At 37.7% G+C, this 19,129-nt stretch overlaps 1 protein-coding gene across 1 annotated transcript in view; it reads left to right on the plus strand.

The window, feature by feature from the left end:
* LOC134540302 (uncharacterized) overlaps positions 1–17,361 on the plus strand; it is a 394,175-nt gene extending 376,814 nt beyond the window's left edge. Inside the window, exons 5-6 of the mRNA XM_063382961.1 lie at positions 13,577–13,753; positions 16,007–17,361. Coding sequence (XP_063239031.1) covers positions 13,577–13,753; positions 16,007–16,128 — 299 coding nt within the window. The 3' untranslated portion in view covers positions 16,129–17,361. The remainder of the gene's footprint in view (positions 1–13,576; positions 13,754–16,006) is intronic.
* Positions 17,362–19,129: the final 1,768 nt, after the last annotated feature.

The raw sequence follows: 19,129 nt of genomic DNA on the forward strand, positions 1-19,129 counted from the left end.
TCGATCGGTTTGGCGATTATGTAGAAAAATAAGTGGGATCATGCTGTACGTTTGCTTATAAAATTATTATATTATGTAAATTTGTTTTTTATTATAGCCCATCGTAGGTTTAAAAAAAGTCAGCCCTCGTATTTACTTCCTGACTTCTCTCTCTCTATTTCTCTCTCTCTATTTCTCTCTCTATTTCTCTCTCTCTATTTCTCTCTCTTTCTTTCTCTCTCCTTCTCTATCTCTTTCTCTCTCTCTGTTTGCCTGCCCAAAATTAACACGTTGAGGATTTGGATTTCAAATTCTATTTATAGCGTATGTGCTGCATTCCGTTAGAAGTTTGGAAACTTTGAAGAAAAGCCAACTTTTTGAAAGAATAAAAATGGGTGCGTGTACTTATGTACGCGCGTTATACCTAATTGTGGTAATAAAAAACTAACGTTGATTTTGCATACAAAAAAATTAATAGAAATAAAATAATGAGAGGACTGGAGTGATATTATAAATACGGTTGGTAAAATATAAATTCAATCAATTTAAAAAATTTAAATAAAAACTCAGTATTTAAAATTATTATAAACATAATCCAGATTAATTTTTAATATGAAATGATATGAAAATCGATAATTATTATGATTTTTTATTCTAATTTATTAATATTGTCAGATAAAAACCAAGATGGCGAATTTAAATTACGACTCCTTAGATATAAAAATTAAATGATGCTCTTGATGAAATACAGTATTGCATTTCCTACATTCTTATTCCGAAATTTCATTTTAATTTAGAAAAAAATTGTTTTTTTAAATGTTCATTACTTTATAAAGTTATGTCTATAACTTTTGTGCTCTATGGTGTACATCTCGCAACGGGAGCATGACGAAACAAAGACAGTGCCAATGGCAGAACTCGTGAATTGGAAAGAGAGAGAGAGTAAATGCCTATTGAAACGCACGCTGCTAATTAAGAATGAGACGCACTATAGACGCAGTTACACTGCATTATTGCGTGGAGCCTGTGTGTAAAGTTGTTCAGAATGTACGTGGGGGGGGGGGGGAAGGTGAGTGTCCATGGGTTGTTCGTAGGGTTGGGGGGAAGGGGGTGTGTTTACCTGGCCACGACAGCGGGGAGAGATGATGTATTATTCAGAGTCCGTACCAAGTCCATGCTGCCCGAATCGCCTTCTCTCTCTCTCTCTCTCTCTCTCTCTCTCGTTGGTACAGCTAGGTCGCACGCAACACAACCGCGTCCAGTCGAGCATAGCTGAGCCTTCACCTCCTACCATTATCTGCATTCGACGCGTGTTTACACATTTGAAATGGGGTGTACACACTGTTCAAGTCAAGGCGAGACCTTTCTTTTTTTTTCCCCACCAACATGTGCTACGATTAAGAGGATAAGTAAAGGTCTCATCGTGCATGATGTCGAGATTATTAAAAAAAACAATATAATCTAAACGGCTTTGACAGAATTCGACGATTATCGGCTAAATATTTTCTTTGCGGAGACCTGAATGTGCAGAAATAGTCAATACAGAGTGAAGTTTTAAAAAAAAAAACGATTTTTTCCCCCATAAAATAAGGGCTTTGAACCAAAAACGTAAACAAATATGAAATATCGTCTGTAAAATTATTAAAATCACTTAGTAAAAAACTCCATGAAAACAAAATCTTAGACCGAAATACATTTAAATGATTTTCTTTTACAATTGCATAATATAATGTTTTTAAAAAAAATTAACTATCTGAAGTTATTTTAGTGTTTAAGATAAAAAATATTAGTAATAGGTAGCACAATATGTTTATAAAATATTAGGAGAGACAAAAAAAATGTCTGGAATTATGTAAATAACTTTCAGCGTCCTGCAAGAGTCTACAAACTAGCGTCGAAAATCTACACAAAAAAAAAAAGACGCAGCAGAAGATAAAGAGACAGGGGCCCTTGAACTGATTCAAAAGGGAGTCAGAGATGCAAGTGGGTTTTCGGCAAAAAAACAAAACGAATCGATGAAGAGAAGTAACTGTCGCACTAACAGTACACAAACAAGTACTAACAGTACACAAACAAGTTACAATGAAATTCTCGGCGCCGAAGATGAAGATAACCCGAAGATCTCGCGGGTTTGCGGGTTTGAAAGATCGCACGAATGTGTCCACAGGATCGCACGGTGGCGAATGTGAAGTCGGAAAGGTCTCTCGACCGACTCATAACGTCTTGTAGTATGCCCAAACAGGAGCTCAGGTGACCCCAAGGGCCCGAGGCTGCACGCTCTGCATCGCTGTCGTGCGGGCTGCGGGATTGACAGGGGCCAAGCCACCCGGGCCAAAGGAGGGTAGTGGTAGCGGGACGATAGAATTGTATCCCATTGGAAAGGGTACCTTTCATACTTTTGGTGGCGGTAGTTTAGCTGCGTAGAATTCAGCCCCCCCCCCCTGTGATAGCCACGGATGAGGGCAGCCGGCCCGGGTAGGGTGTAAGGACTAGTAAAGTTTGCCCGGGTAGGGTGTAAGGGCTAGTACAGCGGGTCTGTGTGTGCTGGAGGTATAGGGGTTGTTCCTTCGCGTAAGGGAGGATGCCTCCTGCATCTGCATGTAGTCCTGGTCCTTGTCCCTTTTTGACGTGACAACGTCTAATAAATCGATGAACGCCGGCTGCACGCACGAAAAAGGATGACTCATTGTCCCGTCACGCTCATTGTACGCTTGCGCCGCATCTATCTCTCTTCCACTCGATTGGAACAACCATCGGTTTGACTTTACCGAGGCACATTAAACTTGAAACACTCCCATTCGTTTCCTACATTTCCTATCATCGTCCTCTCCTTAACAGAATAACACAGATTGGAAGAAGTTAAATAGCAAACATGTATAAAAGTTATAGTTAAAATAATCTGTTCGTTGAAGTAATAATCATATTTGAATTAATGAGTGCAAATAAAAGTAAATTTATCAATTAAATTGTACATTTAATTTCACTACTTCTTTGTATCCATACAAAATAGTGATAATTCAATAAAAATGATTCAATTTTATTCATAAAAGTATGCAATCATTTCGTCAATGTTTTGTTATGACGTTGTCACGTTAAACTATCGTCCGTAAACCGACTTTACAGACAACCAATTTTTTTAAGAAACGTCGGTAAATTATTCGCCAAGGACACGGCTACAACCCAGAAGCCAAGCTACTTCTGTGGCCAGAGCCAAGATTTTATGGTGTTATAAAAAAAAATAGCAATTTTCGCCATTAAAAGTATGGGATTTCGTCTTTATCGTCATTAAAGGTTAAAATCGCATGTAATATTAAGTATATATCACGCACCTTTATTTGATCAACTGCTTTACAATTCATGGTAAGCCGCTTAAAACGTGAACATAATGCAATAGTTGTCCATATATTGTTAAATAAAAAACTGCAACTTTAAAAGTCAATATTCTTGAAATGTTCCTTAGCGTCCTATTATTATTTTTAAGAAAATGAATATGCAATTTTAAAAACCCCAAATCATTATACTTCTACATTTCCTTATGATGTTTCTCTGTATAGGCCTTTAACCATTAATGTAGGGTGTAAAGACTATACATAGAGAATTTTTTTTACTTATTAAACAATATTTTGGTTTTAAAATAATGCCTACACTAAATTATTTATTTTATTAATTCTGTATTTTAATAGACAAAATGAGGCAGTTGAGGTGACTTTATGATGCATTTTGTGTTATGTTTGTCTTACCTTTTGGTGTTTTGCAGTGTAATGACTTCAATTTCGCTGTTATTTCTGTTTTATTGCTGTTCACCATATAATCTTGCCTCTGTCTATAGCTAATGAAATTCATTGTAAACTTTACAGGCAATGCGATACGCACCACTAACGTTTACAGTTATTGCCACGGTAACGTTTACTGTCTTTAATATTTTTTTTACTGCGGTGTTAGAAAGGTTGGACATTAAGTTACGGGGAGGGTACCCGACAAACTTTTTTGACCCCGACCTCTTAGTTTCTGTCAACAGCCATGTGTGTAATTTGCTGCCAAAATCAATAAAAGGTCATCGGTGTTAAAAACAGTCCAAAAATATAGTTGGGAAAGAGAGAGAAAGAGAGAGCAAGTGTTAAAAACCTAGCCTCATCAGGCCACGAAAAAATAGCGAAGGTTATTCAAATGGCGATCATGTTAAGTTAAGCTGCATTAATTTTGTCACATGTATGACCCTAGTCAAAACAAAATAATTGTACTCTCTTTTTATAATATATGTCGATATAATTTTTTTAATCTGTACAAGTCTCAGAAAAAATTTCTAGAGCATTCGGTTTCTCATGATACACTTTAGATTTTTTTTAATTTATCTCTTAAACTGATTTACAAAACAATACAATAATATCGAAGATAAATGTGATCTCTTAGCCTTAATTTCTGCCTTAAACGCCATCTTGTTTATTTTATTTTTATTACATTACTTTGGTTCAAGACACTAAACTATGTCAAATTATTCATCACTATATATTTTATTGTGTCGGTTTTTTGGACGTGAATTTCGTCACCAGATACTTAAAGAAACGTTGTTAACGTTCAGTAAAATTTAACATGAACTGGAATAGAGATGTCGTGATAAATTTGCAGGAAAAGCTCTTGTTTAATAGGTGGTAGTAACGACAAGAAAATTAAATAACCAACATCATGTGTGAGAACCAGCCTGGAACTTCTTCGACAATGGTACTTCTTCACCAACAATTTAAGGCGGCAGTTTCTTAATAATTATGTTTCAATAATGTTGGCTCTTTGACATTATACTTCTTAAGGCATATTATGGAAAAATGACGAGAGCTAATTTTTACGATGCGCGCGTACCATGCAACGAAATTTTTACAGAATGAAATAAAAGGCTACAGGAAAAAAAAAGTACTACATACAAATAAAAAATTTTATGTGCATATAAATCTTAAACTTTAGTGATTGATACTAAATACTGGTCCATATAATTAAAAACATTTATTGTGAATATTAGTAATAAAAATTGTGTTTATAAACTTTTTGAAGTGTATTTATATGAGTGAGGGTATGTTCACGTATGTTTAATTTATTTTCATTAATAATTATAAATTATTACATTATCATATGTTAAATAATTAAAAATAATAAATAAGAATAATCATTCAGAATATTTGATTGATTTTCATTATTAATTAATATTCGTCTAGATTACATAACCAAATTAAATAATTAATTTTATAGGTGTGTTTTAGTAAATATTGAATATTTAAATTTTTAATTTGATTGTATTTATACTTTGCCAACCTAATTATAATATCACTCCAGTCCTTTTATTTGTTTGTATTAATTATTTGCATGCATAGTTAAATTTAGTTATAAGTACACGCAACAATTTTTTATAAATATTTTTTTTTATAAATTAATATTGAAAATTATGTAAGGAATGGATTATTTGCTATGGCTTTACCAATTAAATAAGTTCTTATTCGATGGTTTCCAGAATCTCAAAGGTACGATTAATTTTTAGCCACGAAATAAGGACGCACTCATACGAATTAGCCGATCGTATGTAGCCTTGTTGATAAACTCATTAATCTTGGGATGTCGCTCAAAATGCCCCAAAACGTTTAGTCTCTGTAAAACTTTTAAAAAAATTCATGTTTCCAACATTTTAACGAAATTTTTTATAGAGTTTTATGAAATATCGCTTAAAACTGGATGGTTTTACGGGGGGAAAGCTACAAACAAACAGTTAAATAATATCTTTATTCAACCTGATTTCAGTTTCTTTGTAGAATTGAAATTAATTTTTTTTAAGTTTTTAAAACCGCAGAAATAGCACACTTGTGAATTTGATAAACCTATTAGCAGAATAAAGATACAGGCTATCATAAATTAAACCTGAATCATGTGCAAAGAAAAGAGAAAGGCGCAGTTCGGGTCAGCTACGTGGAATTTACGCGAAAACGTCGGTATAAAATAATAAGTATTTCTTTTTTTTTTTCATTTCCTTTTCGTTCCTCTCACATTCGCTCTGCACTGAATGTTACAGGCTTTTTGGATTCCTTTCGACGCGAGCTTTCCTCTGACCTGCGTTTTCTATTATTCCGAGCGTATTTACGAGTCGTATGAGACGACATAGTTAATTATTTTGTAATTTTCAATTTGATTCTGATTTTCACTTATCTTCCGATGAACATTATTATTGTCTCACTTTGTATCCTAGTAGTGCTCCGAAAGCTCTTTACAATGACATCCGGATCAATTTCCTGGCTAAACGTGTTTCCTCGCTACACCAATCAATAACTTTACACAACGCTAATTATCATTAATCACACGCATGCGCCTACACTGGCACAATGACGTCACAGGCGAAACAACTACTGCGCGACAAACACTTACGGAAATGATCGATCCGCTGACGCATTATTAGTCTCATAGTTATTAGCGATTCGAATCTGACGGTTATTTTGCCACACAAGAAAGTTCGATAAGCTATCACTAGAGACCTACAAAATTCGCGGATTCATTCGGTGATAGGTTAGAATTCAAACACATATATACCTCTTAGATAATTTTGCTATTGGCTTACTGTTCATCTGGACGAATCTCAACAAGTTATATAAACCCTCAACCAAAAGAAGGATCGAATCACAGACAAACCAGCTGAGACGACTTACAAGTCAGCAGCCAATGAACTTGTGTTATTTGCCCGAGTGTACAGGGGTATGTATGTGCAGTCTATCCTGAAGGCCATCGAAACCGCGAATATTGCAGGTCTCTAGCTATCACTGTAACGAGCGAATAGAGCTTTTCTCGCCAAAAAAAAATATTTACGAAGCCAAACCACTTAGGGAAACTACAAACTATCTCCGTGATAGTTTCGCCTCGAGATGTAAGCCCTTGATGGAGTCTTGGGCTAGGATGTCGTCTGCTACGAGAAGCCAGTTGCTGCGGGTGCTCTCCTGCAGTTGGCTGGGGCTTAACGTCGCCGTTTAATATTCAATGAAGGGGCTGGCTTCCTCGTAAGCCCCTACTCCCCCCCCCCTTCTTCTGCTTTGAGCCCGACCCCCTGATGGGGTCTCGTTGGCTCCTAATTGTCCCTTTGACGAGACGCCGGAAACTTGCAAATATTCCCCGAACGCATCCTCTGGAAGAAGCGGTTCTTCTCGAGAATTTGTCATAGGGTTGAAGGTCACTTGCTTCAGCCCGAAAAAAAAAGTACAAAATAACGCCTCGCTAGAAACTGAAACAAATTTCTACTTTTGTAACTGTAAACATTTTTTCTTCATAAAAATAATGGCCTAATTGGCGCAAAGTTGAATGATTTTTGTCACTTAAAAAAATACCTTTAGCGAAAAAAGGTTAATAAATAGTTTTTTTTTAACAATTGGTAGTTTTTTACTTGTACAAAAACAAAATTTCTTCAACATATCCACAAGGCTGCACGTGACGTTTTCCATTGTCTAACCATTGTATTGTAGTGTATTTTGTGTCCCGTAGCAAATTTTGTAGAGTTTTTTGGTATTCGTAACAGGCCAAGAAAATATTTCTTAATAAAATTATTGCAACGTAGTCACGAAGTCAGTATCATGGAACATTAATGTGTCATATATTTTCAGTAATATGCTGTCTTTATTAAAAAACAGATTTCATACAAAATAAAACTAATAACACCAAAATCTCCAGTCCAGTAATAGGATAACTACAAGTTATCCTATTATTTAATTTATAAATATTATTTCATAAAAAAATTGCAATAATTGGAAAACAAAAAAAAACCAACGTGTTATTTTTTCAGATTCTTGAAAATAAATATTTTTGATGTGACTTAAGAAGTGTACATTACCAAGTTGAGAACGCTCCTGTGGCGGACACATGAACAAAAGGGGGGGGGGGGTTTATAGGAAGGACATATTCCCCTTGGAATTTATGGGGAAAATATGTGAGATCTGGGTAGAGGAAGACTTCATTTTGTATTGATGCAAGGTGACCCTTGCAACACCTGGAATCACAAACCACAAAGTCAATCATGCATGTTGAGAATGATAATGTAACTGTCCGAAACCATTTGTTCACGTAAGTTTTTTTTGACGTGACAACGTCTAATAAATCGATGAACGCCGGCTGCACGCACGAAAAAGTGTCCCGTTACGCTCATTGTACGCTTGCGCCGCATCTATCTCTCTTCCACTCGACTGGAACAATCATCGATTTGACTTTTTCGAGGCACATTAAACTTGAAACACTCCCATTCGTTTCCTACTTTTCCTATCATCGTCTTATCCTTAACAGAATAACACAGATTGGAAGTAGTTAAATAGCAAACATGTATAAAAGTTATAGTTAAAATAATCTCTTCGTTAAAGTAATAAACATAATTGAATTAATGAGTGCAAATAACTGTAAATTTATCAATTATATTGTAGATTTAATTTCACTCCTTCTTTGTATCCATACAAAATAGTGATAATTCAATAACAATTATTCTATTTTATTTATAAAAGTATGCAATCATTTCATCAACGTTTTGTTATGACGTTGTTACGTTAAACTATCGTCCGTAAACCGACTTTACAGTCAACCATTTTTTTTTTAATTTTTTTTATTTTCAAATTTTTTCCGAAATAAATTTCTGAATCCACCACTGTGAGGCACGGAGCAAAAACCTCTAGAAAGTGGCTATGAGACGAGTAGTGACGATATCAAAACAGAGGGTAGTTAATACTTTAAAACATCCTCATGAATTGCTCATAAACGAAGATGACGCACGATAATCTAAAATGTTGGGGTCAGGCAGATGGGAATTGTACTTTGGAGTCGTTTAAATTAAAGTTTGTTTTTTTTTGCAAGACTCTATTCTCGCGTAAAGAGAAGTTTTATTCTGCGTTGTTGGATACCTGCTTCCCAGACATTCGACGTCCGGCAGATAGGCTCTGGAACGAACCGGACAAGGCAAGGCAATCAGGAAACTTACCTGCGATCAAAACACAGGCTGAGAATTCATTTTTTAACACCTACTTGAGACGGCGTATTTCCTTAACTACGCCACCTTAAAATGTAAGAATAATAATCAATTTAAAGCCCTTCATCAAAGATGAAATCGAAACTTTCACGTTTCTGCATTTTTTTTAAACCTTCCAACTGGTTGACCAAGAAACTATCCAAAAGGACTGCATTGGAATTTGCTGCACCTTTTTTTTCTAACGATGGCATGTCACAGCGTTGAAACTATCTTCAATGCTGTTATTAATTCATGACGTTATTTCTATGGAACAAATTACTGAGGGCTGTCGAAATATTGTTTCACGTTCAGCCATGTGATTATCATTCACGGGTTGCTTCACTCGCTGCTTTTATTATCGCGCACTAAATTAATATGCGAGTCCATCCAATTTTCCGAAAGAGCGGACACCGCAAGGGGGGGGGGGGCGGGGTTGGGGCATATTTTCGCACCTCTTTTGTTTCGACCCGACAGTACGTGCCACGCCTTGTAACCAGTTTTAATTGCGCGGGGATTGTTAAAAACAACCCCGGCTAACCCTTAATCACTGGGTCAAAAGTCGGCGAGTTTAAAATTCATTTCCAGGCGTTAACGGCCGTGTTAAAATGGAAGCCACATGTGGAGAATTTTTGTTTTTGCGAGCTGTTTTGTTAACGCGAACCCTACAGCCTTTGCAGGGTTTTCCGCTTTGCGGCGGGGAAACTGCCTACAAAAAAAAAGGGGAAGGTATAATGAAATTATCACCTTCTAAACAGTTACCTGAACTAAGGGGTGTTAATTTTTTTTATAACGGGCCCTAACAATAACTACAGAATGTTCCAAAAAATATATATATCCCCACGCCGATCGCTCTTTGGTGGCTTCGTTGTCGTCGTCTTTCTACACAATTCCCTGACGTGTTGTTGCACCCAACTATTTCAACTAATTGATTTTGTGACCGCTTAAAATGTTTTGCTTGTTTATCTACATCTCCATAACTTCAAGCCTTTGGGAGCACTTATAGTAAAAAAATGTTTTAAAGTGTATATTTTTGTGATGAGTTTGCCGCTAACGTTTGTCGTTCGAACGTAGCATGTCCTCGGATTAGATATTCAGCTAAATTATTTGCGCTTGCTCTTGAACATGAAAAGAAAAAATTTTAAAAATTCTGATAATTTTGTTTACATTTTAAAGAAATCTTAACACAGAGAAAAAATATAGATGTGTTTTTTTTTTCAGTCTGTGAATTTTTGGGTTAAATGTGTTAATAAATTTGTAAAGAGCATCAAATAACATAGCTGAAAAATTTACAAAATATTTATGTTAAATGTTACATCACTTTTGAGAATCTGTCCTATTGAATACTAAGGCCTGGGGCAGCCAGTTTTGTAGGCACCGCCTGCGTAGTACCTAGCTAGGCAATCCGCAACACTGTACTGTTGGGCTCGTAGCCTAACGATACGAATCCAAGGGGACGTTGCTAAACGAAACCAAAACATTTCCACCGGGAAGACCAAAAAAAAAAAAAAAACAGACAGAAAGACAAGAAAGCGAGTTAAAGTACCGTTGTCATCCAGTTCTGAACTATGCTCAAAATTTAAAGTCTCTTAGCTTATCAGGAAGTTAGTTTGAAATCGATTGCAAAATTTGTACCGAGCGGACGAGAAAACGAGAGGATAAAAAAATGAGTTAAAAATGTAGCTCAGTGTGCGTAATGATAAACTGTCCATATATATATATATATATATATATATATATATATATATATATATATATATATATATATTCGATCTACATAACCTGTTTGCTTTTCAGTCCCGCACGAGCGACGTATTGGAAGGTGTGTGTGTATGTGTGTGTATGTGTGTATGTGTTTATGTGTGTGTATGTGTATATGATAGTGTTTATGTTCCACCTCTACCACAGAACCTTGACGAATTGAGACACCGCATCGTAGCAGCTGCTCTTACCATCACTCCTGATATTCTGGGTCGGGTATGGGCAGAATTGGACTATCGATTAGATGTGTGTCGTGGTGGGACGCAAGGTGGACACACAGAACATTTATAACTAGTGAGAAAAAAAACTTTGAGAGTTTTTCTTTCACGTGGTATATAATAATTTGTTGCATAATTCTTAGCCATTTCGCTGTACCGATTTTTTTTGAAATGTTTCACGGACTGTATAATTACCCTGTATATATAACCCCACTCGTGAACGGGCAGCACGGCAGCCAACGAGGTTTGTGCGCTCTTGCTCGATGGAAGTTTTTCGATCGTGTGATACGGAGCTCGACGCAGTTGTCGCACGCCGACACGCCAGCGGCGCGGGTAACACAGTTTTTACCCCCGCGGTCAAGGCCGCCGTCCGAGTCGATGAGTCGACGAACATCGATCGATCGCCGGGGGGAAAACAAACTCGAATATTCACATCGAGTCCACGATACCGTCGGACTGGTCGAGGATAATGCGTCAAAAAAATTTTTTTTGTTTGTCTGTAAAGTCGGTTTACGGGCGATAGTTTAACGTGACAACGTCATGACAAAACATTGATGAAATGATTGCATACTTTTATGAATAAAATTGGATCATTTTTTTATTGAATTATCACTATTTTTGTATGGATACAAAGAAGGAGTGAAATGAAAGCTACAATTTAATTGATAAATTTACTTTTATTTGCACTCGTTAATTCAAATGTGTTTATTACTTTAACGAACAGATTATTTTAACTATAACTTGTATACATGTTTGCTATTTAACTTCTTCCAATCTGAGTTATTTTGTTGAGGATAGGACGATGATAGGAAAAGTAGGAAACGAATGGGAGTGTTTCAAGTATAATGTGCCTCGAAACAGTCAAATCGATGGTTGTTCCAATCGATTTGGAAGAGAGATAGATGCGGCGCAAGCGTACAATGAGCGTAACGGAACACAGCGTAACTGGACAATGTGTGTAACGGGACACTTTTTCGTGCGTACAGCCTGCGTTCATCGATTTATTAGACGTTGTCACGTCAAAAAGAAGTATTGTTTTCAATAAACGTGAGCTAGTCTTTCAATGCTCACCTCGTTTAACGAGCAAATTAATGTGTTCTCATGTTGCAAATAATGTATCACGCGTAGTTTCCGCACCCTTCGCTAGAATTCATATCCCGGAGCAGGAACTTTGACTATCGAATAATTCGATTTTCAGAACGAGTTTTTTTTTAACTGTATTTTGAAACCAACTCCGATGAAAGCGCAAAAAAAAAGACTTGAAAGAAAATACGGAATCCCGGCTTTGGACCTGATTTTCGGCAATGTCTTTCATTTAAAATCCTGCCCGTATTGTTAAAAAAAATAGCATTAAACAGTAAATACTATATGTTGCCCTTTGGCTTTGTGAACTGTGGTTCTTCGCCATCCGCCACAGATGGCAGCACCGTGGTTCCACTTTATTTCCAGCTAATAGCATGCGCCATGGTTTGGGGTGATGTAGGACTGTATGCATTTCAAGAATACGACCGGTCAACGACACAAGTTATAATTTAAGCTTGTATACCATCGTCTGGTGTTGTCAATTACCAATTTTGAAGTAGCTTAGCTTCTGTGTTGCAGCTGTGTCCTTGGCAAATAATTCTTATATAATAATAATTGGTTAATTATTCGCCAAGGACACGGCTACAACCCTAGAAGCCAAACTACTTCAGGACATTGGCCGTGAAAGCCTGCGAACATTAATTACCAATTGTTTTTGGGGCGTTGCAATTCGGAGGAAATACTTCAACTAAGTCAGAGCATGCCCATCCTCTGACAATTCCTAACTACAATGTTACACCAGAGCGTATGACTCCGTTGCAGGGGATATTAGGTCTCCTCCTGTTGCAATTCGTAACTCCAATGTCACACCAGAGCGTATGACTCCGTTGCAGGGGATATTAGGTCTCCTCCTGTTACAATTCCTAACTCCAATGTTACACCAGAGCAGGTTATGTTAGGTCTCCTCCTGTTGCAATTCGTAACTCCAATGTCACACCAGAGCGTATGACTCCGTTGCAGGGGATATTAGGTCTCCTCCTGTTACAATTCCTAACTCCAATGTTACACCAGAGCAGGTTATGTTAGGTCTCCTCCTGTTGCAATTCGTAACTCCAATGTCACACCAGAGCGTATGACTCCGTTGCAGGGGATATTAGGTCTCCTCCTGTTGCAATTCGTAACTACAATGTCACACCAGAGCGTATGACTCCGTTGCAGGGGATATTAGGTCTCCTCCTGTTGCAATTCGTAACTCCAATGTTACACCAGAGCGTATGACTCCGTTGCAGGGGATATTAGGTCTCCTCCTGTTGCAATTCGTAACTACAATGTTACACCAGAGCGTATGACTCCGTTGCAGGGGATATTAGGTCTCCTCCTGTTACAATTCCTAACTCCAATGTTACACCAGAGCAGGTTATGTTAGGTCTCCTGTTGCAATTCGTAACTCCAATGTCACACCAGAGCGTATGACTCCGTTGCAGGGGATATTAGGTCTCCTCCTGTTGCAATTCCTAACTCCAATGTTACACCAGAGCAGGGGATGTTAGGTCTCCTCCTGTTGCACCGGCGAGCGTGTGTGTCTGCGTGTCCTCAGAGAACCGGCCCGGACCGTCCAACTTCGGCAACGTGATCAGCCAGATCCTGCTGTGCAAGCAGATCACGCCCGACTTCAACCAGGAGGAGCTGTGCAGCATCGGCAAGGACTCGCAGGACGTGAGCCGCATCGTGCAGGAGATGCAGGACTACATGCCGCAGCAGGAGAACAGCACAGGTCGGTGGACCGACAGTCGTGCGACCGCGATGCCTGCCGGTGTGGTGTCTGTTTGGTCGAATGACTTTCTGGTGAAAAGACTTTCGGGCTAGTGCCTACCAATCAAATGACTTTTCGGCAAAATGTCTTTCGGTCTAGTGCCTGTCAGTGTAGTATCTGTTTGGTCGAATTACTTTTCCGGTAAAATTACTTTCGGCCTAGTGCCTGTCGGTGAAATGACTTTCGGACTAGTGACTGCCAGTCAAATGAATTTTCTGCAAAATGGCTTTCGGTCTAATGCCAGTGTCAGCGGAACGACTTTCGGCTACTGCCGTGCCACTTGCGTTAACACACGGAAAGCGTGTGAAGCCGTTTTTTTTTCCAGCTGATAGTCTGCGCCACGTTTACAAAACACTAAAAACATTGTCTGAATTGTGGTGTTTTCATCGTGGAAACACTTTCAGAGGACTTTTTTTTCCTTGAAAGTGTTTAAAGACAGGAACACTAATTAATACTTATAAGCCATCATCAGTAGTATTCAGACACTATCGAAACAATATTTTGTGTGTTGTATAGGGGTGATGGTAAGGTAGAAATTAATTCCAACTATGTCACAACATGCCATCTCCTGACAATTAATAATTCCATGGTAACGTGACATTACTTTGTTTTTAGCCAGTGCCCGTGGGATATTGTGTTTTTTTTTTTTGCGAATATTGTCACCAAATTTTACATTTCAAATTATTTGATAATTGTAAGTAGCCAATTATATATAATGCGCGACAAATGTATACAAGTGATCAACAACAGCAAAGAAAAAGTATCTGAGAAACGTCATGATAAAAAATAATAAATATTAGATGCTCGAGGGGATATATTATGTATAACCTGCACATCATAGGAACAGAGAAAATGCATTACCACTCCCAAGGCCAATATCTGGCTCGAAATTTCCAGATCCTTTCACGCGCGCGTTTTCGACAGCAACAATTCCTGTGGGAACGGATGCGTGCTCACGCACTTTGTGAATCTTCAGTAGTTCTAAGTGCGTGTTGACTACCGTCTCTTTCTATTCCGGTCGATGGGAAGCCTTCTTTTCACAGACGAGAGAGCCAAAACCCGATGTTACCCGAAGTTCATGGTTGTTTTTTTTTCGTATCTTTTATGTAGCTATCCTAACCAAATAAACCGTCCACAATGTTTTAAAGTATTTATAATGTAGCTAACCTAACCTAACTGACCATTAGTATCCTTTTATCAACACCGCCATATTTATTTACAATTTCAAAAAAAAAACTCCGAAGATGCACGATCGGGCGTTTGGCTCTCTCGTCTGTGAAAAGAAGGATTCCCCCTGTCGAAAGTTCCTTATTTCTTACAGAGCGAGGAGGGGCATTCCAATTTTCTGTATGCAGTTATCTTGTGCCAGTGTACCATTACATTTGTTATAGGTTACTATTATAGTTGTGCCATTGTGCCATTATTTTTGCCAGCTAACCGTGTTTTTTTGCCAGTGTACCATTATGTCTATGCTAGTGTAGGCCTACCATATAGTTGTGCTAGTGCGCCATTATTTTTGTCAACATACCATTCATGTTGGCTGGTGTACCATTATTTTTGTTTGTCTACTATTATTTTTGACCAGTGTGCCATTATTTTTATGGTGTACCATTTTTTTCCAGTAATCAATTACATTTGGCCCCGTGTGTCATTGATATTTGCCAGTGTACAATTATTTTGCCCGGGGTACCATTATATTTGTGCTAGTGCTAATACACCATTATTTTTTGCCAGTGTAAGTTACCACTGTCATATTTTTTTTGTCAGAGAACCATTAATTTTGTCTAGTGTACCATTAATTTCTTCCATTTTTTCATTAGTTTGAGGCAGTGTACCGTAATTTTTGGCCAATGTACCGTTATTTTTGACAGCGTGCCATTATGTAGGTGCCAGTGTGCCATCATTTTTTTTTGTGAGAGAACCATTATTTTTGGCAATTGTACCATTAATTTGTTCCATTGTTTCATAAGTTTGAGGCAGTGTACCGTAATTTTTGGCCAATGTACCGTTATTTTTGCTAGTCTGTCATTATTTCATGCCAGTGTACTATACTTTTTGGGCAATGCACCATTAATTCGTGTCAGTGTACCATAATTTTTGGCCAGCGTACTATAATTTTGGCTGGTGTACCATAGTTTGGTGTCATTGCAACATTATTTTGGATTCTGTTTGAACCGCGGCGGGGCATCAGCGACGTGGCTCCTGTGTTCGCAGAGCGCAACCAGGCGCTGGCGGGCGACGACATCCACGGCCCGTGGACCAAGAAGCGACGCAGCAGCTCCTTCTACAAGAACATGGGCTCCTTCTGCTGCATCTGCCGGCCCAACTACTTGTGATAAGAGGCCCCCCTTCCCTCCCCCCTGCCAGCCCCCCGCGCCACCGGGGGACATAGGAGCCGTGCGACATTCCCGCTCGTTCCGCTCGTTCCGCCGGGTGTGACGGAACCTGCCGAAGACTCGGGAACCGCTCGGGCGTTCCCGGGATTTTTTTTGAAACCGCCGAGGACGACATCCCGAAGCCGATGTCACGTTTCAAAAGCATCGATCGTGATTTCTCCGGCGTCGGCATTTCAGAACTCGAAAGTCATAGACGTGCAGGTAAAAAAAGAAAAAAGAAAATCAAATTAATGGAAAGCTCATTTCCGAAATTTCCCAAAGGCGATTTGAAGACCAAAATTTATTTTCTTCAAACCGGTGAAGACCGAAATGTTGAGATTTTTTTTCTTTTTACTTATTATTTAATATTCTGTGTTTCGAAATGCTTTATAAGTGCACGTTTGACATCGAAATCGAGTTCCGAAAATTCAGCACGACCCTACCTGTGGCTCCTACAGATGTATCGCACCTAAGGAGGTTCCCTCGTCAACTCTTTTCACTGCTGGCTAAAAGGGCCACCCGACATACGCCCACATAACACATCGTGTTTCACGCTTATAAGAATGTTGGGTTTGCCCTCAACCAAGTACTTGTTTACCAAAAAATAATAATAATAGTCGAGTTAACTGATCTGAGTTTAAAAAGCTGGGATATTTATTTTCCTTTCAAATATTTCTTTCCTGCTTAATTTCAGTTGCAAAATTTAAGGACATGAATGAGTTAGCTGGTAGAGTTAACACCCTTATCAGTTATCACTGCATTACGCAAAACTGCCGAAAGAAACAGACTTGGATTCAATAGTTTTTAGGTCATTAACCAATTTTTTTTATAGTTTTACTTTTAAAAACTTGTATCGTTGAGTCAGAGAGCATACGTTAAAATATTTTCAGAGTTTGTAAAGTAGTGACTATTATTAATATTACTACCTACAGTTGTAGTGATTATTTATGAACTCAATGGTTCAATACTGAACACAAACATATTTAACATTTAGTTAGTTTAAATGCTTTCTCTTAATGGCGAGAGACGTTCAGCAATTAGCGATTAAAAAAAACCACAATGTAACAAATTTTGAACAAATTGAAACTGGAAGTAAGATTTTTGCTGACAAAGACATGTTCAAGTTAAAAGGTGATTTTTATTCAAGTTGAAATGGGCTCCAGACAATTTGGTTACCGATTCAGTGCTCTAAAAGCCAATGTACGTCAGACAAACAGCTTCTACATCGCATGGATAGCCTACAGTTCACAGGTATGAGGGACACGACAACAACCCGAACAGTTCCAAAGTTTGCCGAAGTAAAAGGTAAGGCTAGGTTACGTTAGGTCAGTGTAATGAATAATCGTTCTTTATTATTTCGGAAGGTTAAGTTAGGTTATAGTAACTAGAATGAAAGTTTTTTTTTTGTTTTCTCACGAGCGATCTACAAAATTCGGAGAACTTCGGAACTGTTCGGGTGTGGATCTCACCCCTGTGAACTAATTTGACCTATGAACTGTTCTTGGTTTGACGTTAAGTTTTAGAACATCATATATAGGTATATATTTTAAAAAAAAGTTTAAAATATTGGTGATTCCTAGTGAACGCGCGTGTGTTATGTGGCTTGTACTAAGGCCTGTAATATATTCCTTATCCTTAAGCCGGTTTTACTCTAAACAAAGACACAAAAATGTGTGCAACGGTGACCATTCACTATGTAGATACTTTGCTCATGAAATATATGCATGTCCCGCTTCGATAGAGCCATAACTACAGCATGTCTCATCCTAAGTTTGCAGTGTGAACTCAAATGGGTATTTACTCATCTTTTCAATGCACAAGTTCTGCCATTAGTGCTGTCCTTGTCCCAATGTGCTCTGTTGCCAGATTTACACCAATTGAGCAAAACGTTTTAGACTCAACTTTGTAATGTATTGAAAAAAAAATTTAATGTATCTTAAACATTTTATTTTGTAAAGTAAAATTTTGATTGACAATTTTGAAGATAGGTTTTCCTTTTGTATTTAATCAAGAGCATCAACTGATAATATTTTTATTATTATTCATTTGCAAGGAGTGGTAATTGGGGGACGCCATATTTGTATTAAACTGTTTTTTAAACATTTTTATATCATTTAAAATTAATTATTTTTTGTTCTTTTGAGCATATCACATAATTTTATGGAATGCCTTTTTATTAATAGTGACGGGCTGCTACAATTAAGTAGTTTCTCCTGTGAAATAATGAATTAGGAATTATGAAAACTTATTTAAGATTGTATTCAAAACAAGACTGCTAATGTTAGCCAGCCTGGTAGTATCAATATGGCAACAGTGGTCACCATTTACTCTTTACTGCAAACAAAGCGTGAGACAGGCTATACCACCACCACCACCACCACCACTTTTTCTTATGCTCTTTGCCCGATATTCTATACAGTATTACAGAACTATAATTAGACTTATTAAAAACACCAAGAGATGTGAAAAGTATAGATCATGGCGGCACTGAGTGGCTACGTAAGTTCAACGCACATTTTAAAGAGGTTGGATGTTTTTTTTTTCAAACGAGAATATTGTCAGAAGGAAATGTCGACAATAAAAGTTTGAGGCGGAGAACGTTGATCGAATTGCGACACGGACCTCCAAAAAAAGTGCACCCCTGGAGATTATTGAAGATGTGTCAGCAGAACTTAAAAAACCGGAACAGAAGTTTTGTGATCGTCATTGTAAGTGTCGTCTACAATAGTCAATTGCCTAGGGACTTCTGGGTGAAAAGTATTATTTGCAAATTTTGATATTTGAGGGAATTATTACTACTCTTGTGCGATAGGCACTGCGTAGCAAGTATCTTAGAACAAAACTTGAGATATCTTTGTTACACATGTCATCGATTATTCTAGTCACTATGAATCTTTTTTAAAAGCATGATAACTAAGAAGGAAAATCTGTACATATTTTGTTTGTTAATATTAACAAGAGT

This window comes from Bacillus rossius, chromosome 16, assembly GCF_032445375.1.
Source record: "Bacillus rossius redtenbacheri isolate Brsri chromosome 16, Brsri_v3, whole genome shotgun sequence".
NCBI lineage: Eukaryota > Metazoa > Arthropoda > Insecta > Phasmatodea > Bacillidae > Bacillus > Bacillus rossius.